The 11,439-nt window shown below is 37.9% G+C and overlaps 1 protein-coding gene across 1 annotated transcript in view; it reads right to left on the bottom strand.

Annotated features, from left to right (window-relative positions):
- The window catches only part of LOC122804932 (carboxy-terminal domain RNA polymerase II polypeptide A small phosphatase 1-like), a 773,332-nt gene extending 764,265 nt beyond the window's left edge, over positions 1-9,067 (bottom strand). The window contains exon 1 of the mRNA XM_044075150.1: positions 8,687-9,067. Within this exon, the coding sequence (XP_043931085.1) occupies positions 8,687-8,837 (151 nt within the window). The 5' untranslated portion in view covers positions 8,838-9,067. The remainder of the gene's footprint in view (positions 1-8,686) is intronic.
- Between the last annotated feature and the right edge of the window lie 2,372 nt (positions 9,068-11,439).

Here is an 11,439-nt window from a genome sequence, read left to right on the forward strand (position 1 = left end):
TTCGCCGACAGTGAAATCACCGCCAGAAACCCGACAACACACAAACCCGACAACGCGAAACACCGAACACCATAACACCGACACACTACACGTAAACAACACAGTACACTACAACACATATCCACTAGCCCTAACCCAAACCCTAACCCTAAGGTCCGACACTACCGCACACTCTCCCTACCTGCACCCTAACCCTAACTCACTTACACCCAACCCCAAGCTCCGACACTACCGCACTCTCCCTACCTGCACCCTAACCCTAACTCACTTACACACCCAACCCAAGCTCCGACACTACGCACTCTCCCTACCTGCACCCTAACCCTAACTCACTTACACACCCCGAACCCCAAGCTCCGACACTACCGCACACTCACCTATCACACACCCTAACCCTACATCCCTGAGTATTGCACACTTACCTGTCCGCTCCCTACTCCTAAATCCCTCACTATCGCATACTTACCAGGTCGCGCTTACACATTCCCCTTGTCGGTCTTCCGTCTGTCGGGATTCGAGCGTGTCGGTCAACTGCGTTGTCGGTCGTTTCGTGTCGGTGATTTCACTGTCGGCGAATCGGCGTTTCGGTCATTAGAAGGAGACCCATATATATATATACATATACATATATACACACATAGATATATATATATATATATATATATATATATATATATATATATCTAACAACTAAAATTAACCGCACTCAAAAAAATTTGAACGAAGAGAAGAAATTTTAACTAAGAACTGAACTTCGTGACAATAAAAGCATTCACAAAAATAGTAAATCACACCAGCAACTCTTGTAGAATTTTAGCGCTTTCGTCTTATTTATTATCAAGACTTCTTCAGAAAGACATGTTTCATAAGTATCATAAGTATCATAATGGTTGCTCATACTTATGAAACATGTCTTTCTGAAGAAGTCTTGATAATAAATAAGACGAAAGCGCTAAAATTCTACAAGAGTTGCTGGTGTGATTTACTATTTTTTTGAATGCTTTTATTGTCACGAAGTTCAGTTCTTAGTTAGAGATATATATATATATATATATATATATATCTATCTACACACACACACATATATATATGCATATATATATATATATATATATATATATATACATACATATGCACACACACACACGTCTATATTACCTTATCGTATAATGAAAATAGCGACCGCTATTTCATCGTACCAATAATGTCAAAACCACAAAATATCGAACAAACGGAACAGCGACTTTTTTCCAAGGGAAAAAAGTCGCTGCTCCGCAAAAAAAATAAAAAACTTAAACACAAAGATAAGTGGGGGGCTGTGCCCCCCACACCCCCCACTTACATATACCAACTCCGAGATCCCACCATAGTGGAGGAAATGGCAAAGTCCCGAAGACGGCCCACCAAATTTTTTCCCTGGGAAAAAATTTGATGTTCCGTGTCTTTGCTATTTTGCCATTTCGACAGTATCGGATAGACTAAACAGCTTTCGCTATTTAGTCCATTCGATACGCTAATATAGATCTCACACACACACATATATACATACATACATATACACACACACACACACATTTTACATATACATATACATATATATATATACATATATATATATATATATATATATATATATATATATATATAAAACACAATCTCTCATTACAGGTACTATACTAACAAAAACTCAAGGCAACATCTGAACATAGACAAATATCAAGTCAGAAGCAATACAGAAATATAAAAAAAAACAAACTCCAAGACATACCAAAAGCTTTAAAAACTATATTTACTTATATAATTATTTCCTAACATCTCTTGAAAAATTAATAATAACTTGTATTTAAATTAAAAGACAAACATGAAGTGAAAAGTGTGGACTATTTTACCTCACAAAAAGTGGAAGAATAAAGCAAACAAAAATCTAAATAATAACATAAACCTAGCACAAAACTAACACCATTGTATAATAGCAATAACCCACGGCTGGGTGTGGGTAATGCTGGATTTACTCATGGTTGGCATGGTTTGGTCACGAGGGTGAAGTGACCAAACCATGCCAACCGTGGGTAAATCCGGCATTACTCACACCCAGCTGTGAGCTATTGCTTAATTACACACCTCCAAGAGTCGGACCCTCCAAAGAACTATCTATCGCCTCATAGCCATTCTTTCTCCCCTTGCAAAAGTCTTAGAAAAATGCATCCACAACCATCTCATTAACTACTTCCTTATCAATAACCGCTTTTCCAGCCCTCAGCATAGTACCAGCAGTGCCCTCCTAACGTTCACTAACACCGTCCACCATCTCATTAACAAAGGCCAGCTTGTCTCTTCCATCTTTCTTGGTATATCTAAACCCTTCAATACAGAATCCCACCAGCTACTACTTAATAATCTGTCTACCTATAGCCTCAGTCTATCATCACTAACTTAGTTCCATAGCTATCTTTCCAATCAACAGGCTACAAAATGGGAAAACTCTCTTCCCCCCCCTTCTCCATGGGTGTACCCCAAGGTTCTATTCTCGGTCCACTTCTCTTTTTCATATTCACAAACAACCTTAGTTTATAGCAACTCAACTAGCCTCCACGATACAGTATATCGATGATGCCATACTCATCTGCTCTGCCTCCTTACCCCAGAACTCCAACTAAAAATGCAATCTTCTCTTCAGGACATTGAAGATTACCTCTCTCAACACACCAACTTATTTTAAATCCCAACAAAACCAAAATTATAGTTTTCAGTAACACAAACCCCAAACCTTCCCAGCTCTCTCTCTCTGAATCTTCTCTGCAAACGGAACCAAGATAGCCCCCACAAACCACACTAAACTTTTAAGTGTTACCATAGATAACCTCAAATCTGATATACACATTGCCCAAGCTATCAAAAACGCCCACATCAAACTAGGCACCCTATACAGGGCCAAACCATACCCAACTCCCAATGCCAGGCTAGCCACTGCTCCCACACACCTTCTATCTACCCTTCTGTACCGCTCTCTCATATTCACTAACCTTTGAAAACTGGACCAAAACAACCTAGAATCATGTTACAATAAGATCGCTAAATTTGCCACTAATCACACACACCAATCTCACTACTGTTCAGCTCTTTCACAATTAAACTGGCTAGAGCTCCCCAACCTTTTATCACTTAAACTAACCTTAGCCCACAAAATAATCTACCATCCCAGCAACTGCCCTGCCATCTCCTATTTAGTTCAACCTAGTACTAATCTTAGATCACCACAGATATATGGGATACCAAAGATCCATAAATCATTAATAGAACCCCCACTGAGACCTACGGTCTCTGATGGGGGTTGGGTTACAGAACCAGCATCAGTTTATTTGCAAAGAATATTAAGTCAATATCTATGCTTATGTCCTAGTGTAATTAAGGACACTACGGATTTCATAATTAGGTTGAGAAGTTGGGTTACTGGAAGAATTGGTAAAAAATTGAGTTCTGACTATATATTTGCGACGCTAGACATAACGTCACTATTTACAGTAATACCAAATGAATTTGGGGTTGAGGCTGTGCATGAATTTCTCACTGGTGAAGTGGGGATGGCAATAGCTAGGCTGCAAAACATCTGTGCTTTATTAGAAACTGTTTTAACTAAAAATGTTTTTATATTTGATAATGAACAATTTTTGCAGTTGGCTGGTGTGGCCATGGGGACACCCATGGCCAACACCTATGTAAATATAGTTCAACTATGAGAATATAGTTCTTCATCAATGGGAGAAAAAGTATGTTTTTAATAATGAGAATTATTTATGTGGGAAAGTTGAGTTATATTTAAGATTTGTAGATGACTGCTTTTTCGTATGGAACAGTACAGTTCATGAGTTATTGAACTATGTTTTTTATTTAAATAATACCACTGAATTCCTTGACTTCAAAATGAACTATTCTTATAGTGAGATAGTTTTTCTTGACGTACATTTAGAAAAGAAATTGGAGAAAATAGAGACAAGTATACATATGAAAAATGTGCATGCGAATAGATATATGCAAAGTCAAAGTCTACATGCTCCCCATATTTTTCCAGGGATAGTTAAAGCACAGATGCGCAGGGTTACTAAGCTGAATACAGATGATGTGCGATTCAGTGAGTAAATGAATGAGATGATAGGAGAGTTTGTGAATAGTGGCTATAGTCATATAAGAGGAAGTAGCTACAACCTGAGTAAATGATAAGAATGATAAAATTAGACATGTAACTACTTGTAGTTTAAAAACAGACCAAATAAAGAAAATTATACAGAAAATGGCCTATACTCATGGCTGCACCTGAATTGCATACCATAGTGGAAGATGGACCTTTTTCTCATTTAGAAATCTTAAAAGAGTTTAAAGAAAAGGTTATGCTATAAAGACTTTAAGGATGTAACAAATGGCAGGGTTGGGTAATAAACCTGGAACATATGGGTGTATGGGTGTACGTGCTGTAGTTGTTGTGAAGATATTATTAAGCATAATAGTGACAACTTTTTCCACCCAGTGTCCAATAAGCAATTTAATTTTAACTGTGTTGCCATCTGTAATAGTGTTAACATTGTCTACCTTGCTATCTGTCTAAAGTGCGATTTATTTTACACAGGAAAGACCACAAGGAACCTAAAAGAGCACATTAGAGAGAATAAATCAGAAATAATGAGAATAAGGCACTGTTTAAGCACATTATGCACAATGGTGTGGATCACAGTTTTAAATTTACAGTGATAGACAGTGTACAGTAGAGACCTAGATGTGGTGATCTGAATAACTATCTCGAGAATAAAGAATATGAGTGGATTATCAGGCTCCATGCAGACTCGGAACCTGGTATAAACAATGTAGTTAGCATATCAGGCTCCATGCAGACTCGGAACCTGGTGTAAACAATGTAGCTAGCATCAAACCTGTACTTGTTAAAATACAACAGCAAAATTTGTAACATACACCTTTAAGAATGTTTTAGAAAAAAGTTTTAATTGATGGTATAGTGTGATTTGCTGGCTGTGGTCACGTTACGTGTTGTAATATGATATGTACTGTTTTAGCGTTGAGAAAGGTTGTCTAACCGAAAGCTTTGCTGCATTAAAGTCTGTGTTTTCTGACAGTGGAATTGTATCTTCTATAGTGGCTTTTTGTTCCAATTTTCAGTGTACCAGTTAGTTGACTCCTATTCACACAAAATAGCCAAACTCTGGAACACTCTTCCAGAGACTATAGCAAAAAACCCTATTCACAATCAGTTCAAATTATTCCTAAAGGAACACCTTACCAGTCATTGGCTGTGCTCCTGCCACTCTCCATGTTAATTATTTTCCCCACTTCTATTACTTTTACTCATCAGAACTTCTACCGTCCATATCTTAATTTTATTTTTAGTCTATAAAAATACCCAGTGCTTGCATTGTATTATTGCTTGTTACTGCACTATGATTGTATTATTGATTGTATTATATTATGGCTTCTTTGTTGTGGTGTACTACTGCGCAGCTTTTCTCCCTGGGTCGCTGTTGAAAATAGGCCCCTGTTTTATATTACACATACATGCACACACACACACACACACACACACACACACACACACTTGACATATATACAGGCCCATACATATGTGCAGTCATACAAAACATTTAATACTTGGTAACAGACACATTATACCATGACCCTCCCATTAATATTCCAAAATGTGCACGCTGATTGGTCAGTGTGCATGTTGTAAATCGACTTATACTAATGGAAAAAGGTCCGGTCACCCGGACTTTGTCCATTAGTATAGGTCTTTTTTAAAACACTGTCTCGCTATGTTAAAGGAGTTTAACACAGAGAGACAGCTTTAAAAAAGCAACGGAGATACTCCGTTGCTTTTTTTTTAAAGATGTCTCGCTATGTTAAACTCCTTTAACATAGCGAGACAGTGTGTAAAAAGCAACGGAGATCTTGCTTTCTCTGTTGCTTTTTTTTTTTAAACCTGTCTCGCTATGTTAAACCCATTTAGCATAGCGAAACAGTAAAAAGCAACGGAGATCTTGCTTTCTCCGTCGCTTTTGCCCACAGCTCTGATGTACTGCGTAGGCATATGCATGCGCAGTACATCAGAACTGCCGCAGAATACCAGACAGCTGCGGAAGGGCAGCAAGGAGGCATTATACAATGCCATTATTTAAGAAAAGTAAATTTTTTTTTTCTTAAATAATGTCATTGTATAATAGCAATAACCCACTTCTGGGTGTGGGTAATGCTGGCTTTACCCACAGTTGGCTTTGTTTGGCCACTCGGGCTTCGCCCTCGTGACCAAACCACGCCAACCGTGGGTAAACCCAGCATTACCCACACCTAGGCGTGGGTTATTGCTATATTAATTACCTTAAACTATACATTTGGGGAATAGTATATCATGCATCACCCCCTCTCTCACACAATGTATTTTATCTTTTTTTCCTCACTGACTTCAGTAGGCTATGTTAACTGCTTAAGCTTTTACCAAACAGGGCTTAAGGTGGGGTGTGGATGCTTTTATGAATACAGAGTGGTGCAAATGGTTTTATACTCCAATTCAGAAATAAATTTTATCCATATATTTTTTTCTGTACTGGAAGCTCATTTATTTAGTGAAGTTTAGCAGTTTAGTGAGGGTTACATTATAATATATCAAATTTATAGTTTACTTTTACATTTTACTTTAAGTGGCAGAAGCCAGTCTGTTTTGCTGCTAATGCAGTTTTGTGCCAGGCTAGTTGTTACTTTATTTTTAAGTATAATTTTTAGGGATTTTATTTAGGTGGGCACTGTTAAGGGGCAGTGTATGAATTGTAGACACAAGAATCAGTATCGGAGGCAAAAAATAATAGGCAGGGACAGATTTTTAAACGTTGCTCATGCACTTAGAAATTCTTTTTTTTTTTTTTTTTTTTTTTTACTAGAATGAAGTCACAATTTTGAGACAAAAATCAGACACATTCTGCAAAATCTGGGACAATCGACAGCCATGACTGTGAAACGTTGATAACACTGTAATGAATAGGAAATGTGATACACATTTTATTAAACATCTGCCTCAATTCCAAAAGACTTGCTCTCAGTGTAAGAGGCTTCTTGCACCAGTGTAAACCTGCCTTATAGACAGGTGTACTCATTCACTTATACCAAGAACAAGTCTTTTAGAATTGGGGCAAATTAAGTTTCAATTTATATATACTTTTTGTTTAATTTTATTTTTCAGTTAAGACAAGTGTAATATCTTGGTTTTGGGGATCACTTTGTGTATGGTCACTGTGGTGGGGAGTTTTTGAAGGACTGTATCAACATCTGTCTCCACACTGTAACAGAAACATCCTACCTTTCTTCTGGGGGACTAGTGCTAAAGTGTATGCATGTGTATACACACATACATACGCATACACAATATATGTATGTATATACACACACACTGTAGATACATGAAGTATATGTGTAAGTGAAGTAAAAAGCTCATCTTTAAAATGCACCATAAGCTATTACATAGAGTACATGGTCACAGAAACGCGTATAATTACTACAGATGAACTACAGTATTTAAAGCAATAAATATAAAAAGTTGTAAAATGACTACTACAATCTATTGCCAAATGATTAAATTATCCACACGCTGTAAAATCCTGTAGAATATAAACCTTATGTTGTGGGCAATGAGAAGGAACATTGTGATATGATAAAAAAAGTAACAAACTACTCATCACCACAAATTCCACAATCATGGTCTTCGTCTTTGAAGCTGCATGCATACCTAGAATCCCTTAAAATGATTATACTGTGCATGCAGCCAGGTGTTACTTCATTCAAAATCGCTCCTGAAATTCATGACCACGCTGCAGTGCCTAACCTGATCACCTTGCTGGCGCACATGCCCCAAATAATCAGAGAACAGCTTCCTTTGACATTCTATCTAAAAACACACATAGTGCATACGGCACTCAACGATGTTAGGACATTTAAAGCGTGTTGCCCTGAACAAGTCACCGAGTATAAACTTTTCGAAGGAAGAATATATATATTTTAACTGAGATAGAACACTGATCTAAAAGGCTTGTTTTTAAGCTTAGTTTGGAAACAATATAACTATATGCTAGTTGCATCACATTGGTGTGGTGCATGTACATCCAAGGTTCGTAATCATGAATAACCGCGTTAATGCTTGCAAAAACATGGTGGGAAAGAAACACGAAGACACGGAGCACAATATCAGACAGAGTGGCGGCGCTAGCCCCGCCCCCCTCAAAATTGTTGTTTACATTGAAGCTTATATTTTTTCAAAGTTCGAAGATCCCAAACCTCCGCAATCCAACAGCACCATAACGCACAGCAGCACACTAGAGTTCAAGTTCAACATACTCTGTATATACAAAACTGTAAACACAAACATGCGGTTTAATAAATACAAAAGTCTAAACAAATACACGCCCCTTGGTTGGCAAAAGCACGACTATCAACAGCGATCAACTATCTGAGATAAACTGTTGTTTAATTTTCGCTCGTCCAATGAGATCACATTAACAAAATAACAGAAAAAAAACCTGCAAAAAATAGTAAGAAGACGATAGAAAAGCTTCTGCAGTTAGCTTAACCGCTTCGATTATTTACTGACGTGACGTTTGACAGATATCTGCTATGTAGAACTTAGATCGTGCAAACTCACCCTTGGACTCCTGTTGCTGCTGCAGCGGGGTATTGCTGGTCGCCTCGTCCCTCTGAACCTGTGTGATGATGGACTGGCCGTCCATGAGATCCGAACTGGACTCGGTACTGCTCTTCTGCCCGTCCCCTCTCCTGTTTCTTCTTGCTAGCATACAAAAATAACATCCGTTCCCCCTCCCCTCCTTCCCCTTTTACTTTCTGCTTAGAAAAATAAATAAATAAATGCACTAAAAAGTAACAAAAATCTAAATAAAAGGGGAACAAAAACAAAAAGGGGAGAAAAGAAAGAAATAAAAAAGGGGTATAGGCCTGCTTGCAGCAGGGAAACTTTTTTACAACATGGAGTTCCTCTCGTCTCAATTTCAGATACAAACATGGAACCCGAGCAGTTTCAAGAAACCCCTTAAAAGGGCAATTCACCTAAGCGTCATTCAGTCCGTGACTTCTAAGCCGACAGTGCTGTACAAGACCAGGCAAACTGCGCGTGTGCTGGCATCCGAATACGTGCTCCTGCAGGCCTTGTGACTACCTTAAGTACATTTGTAAACAGCTGTAATGCACCCTGAAGTTATTAACCACTGCTCATGAAAGTCTCGTAGTGGTACTTCCCGCTTGTGCAACTGTTGAGTACATCAGCCACTGGACACATGTATATTGCTGTGGACAGTGCGAGACAGCAGTTACAGCTTGCAGACTGATAAAGATGTCTGGGGACTGGAGTTTACTGCAGAAATGCTCATATTATTATTGTTTTATTTAGCTCTATTTACCGTTAATAGTACTATAATACTGTATTACGCATTTGTTTTACCAGGTACTTTTAACTCGTTTTGTTTTTCAGGGTCCCACGGGGAGCCCGTTCCAAGTGACTCACTCAGAGTAGGAGGGCTAACACCTGTACTGCTTTAGGCAGGACAGCCCCTATTCATACCTCTCAACCTCTTAGAGCAAGAAATCTGGACACAGCCTAAAATAATTGGGGAACAAAGACCCCAAAATAGGGAGATATTTTAAATATTGCTCTTAACAAACTTTGAAAGTTGCTAGAATAATAGAATTTGTGTTGACACGCATTGTCTGAAATACATGAAGTTTGAAACAGAAATGCATGCCATTATTTCATCACTTTAATCCTCAGGGATTTGCCATTGGGAAAAAAACACAAATTTTATAAGGAACAGACAAAAAATATGAGGCAAAAAAACATGGACATTCTGTGAAAATCTCGACATTTGTGAGCTATATTTTGTGTAGCTGTGTCCTGTGAGGAAACACATGAAAAATAAATCCTCTGAAATTTTTAGGGCAAAAAAATATTTCAGAATCTTCCTTTAACAGTTGCATAATATAATTACTTTGTATCAGAAATGTTTCACTACTATGTGAAACAGCATGAAATACTCAAATGCAACAACAAACTTATTTTGGTTGAAAAAAAATGAAGTCCAGACCTTTGCACTGGTTGTGCTTATTGTTATGGCCAGCCTTAGGTCAACTGGCACCCTAGGTGAAAGAACTCCACAGCAGCCTCACACCCCATGCATCTCAGGTTTACCTCATTACCAGAAAAGTTCCTCATTTGGTGTCTTAAAACATTCATGTTCCTCGAAATTCTACACTGAAAGGATTTGTCACACATTCATTCAGTGTTAGCAATTTTTTAACTGATACCCATGGTAAATATAACCGAATCACATCAGTTTCTTTAAAACAACTATTATATAATTAAAAATATCACATTTTAATGATCCTACAAGCGTGCTAGCTGAAGTTGTTAGTAAGCTGTTAGTGAGTGGTCCACATTTTGCCCATTTGTTCCACATTATGAAAGGTAGTGTCTCTCATTTTTGAGAGGGAAGGTTGAGAGCTATGTCACCCCCCCCCCACACACACACACACACACATATCACCATGTGCCTCCCCAAAAAATCTAGTTTACCTTTTTATTCCCTTTTTCGCAGTTTTTTCTTAATCTTCATTGTTCCCTTCTTTTATTCATTCAACACATTTAAGTAGCCAAGCCCTGCTGTCTAATAATGAACATATAATTGTAAGAAACAACTGCATTAAGTTGGGTTTTGGGGATCAAAAAAAGCCACGTGGATTCTACATTCTCTGAGGTGAATCTTAGAGTGTTTTTAAACAACTTTTTCATCCAATGATTGACTGAGCAAAAATCATAAGTAATGGAAGAAATTAGTCTTGCTCTTCAACTCTGGTTCCCCTGAATCATTTCAACACACTCTAACTGACCAAGACTACATTGGAATAACCCTGAGTCCTTTTTACACACTTGAACTGACCAAGACTACACTATAATACCTAAAGTATGCTAGGCACCAGAAGGCATGGGGTTATAGATGCTCTGAGGTGCATTTTAGAGCTTTCTTCCACCCCTTCGTTCAATGATGGCCTAAAGAAAATCATATGTAAGGAAAAAATTCAGTCATACTTTTTATTTCAAGAAATATATGAGTTATATCAGAGGCTTAATGTTTAAAGCTAACCGCATATCAATGCAAATAAACAAAGACAATTGCTTGTGATAATACATGAATAATACCTAGAAATAGTACCTGCCTGCCTCTCTACACCACCTAAAAAAGGTAGTCACTTTCTGTGTATTCCTAACGGGTGTTAAACTGGGATAAGAATTAAGGGACAAATGGCCACAATCATATATTTCAAGTCACTGCTGTCATATGTATAAATAGCATGCCCCTCACCCCTCCCCTCAAAACACGGCCACCGTCA

This window comes from Protopterus annectens, chromosome 6.part0 (genome assembly GCF_019279795.1).
Source record: "Protopterus annectens isolate FY-2018-M chromosome 6.part0, PAN1.0, whole genome shotgun sequence".
NCBI lineage: Eukaryota > Metazoa > Chordata > Ceratodontiformes > Protopteridae > Protopterus > Protopterus annectens.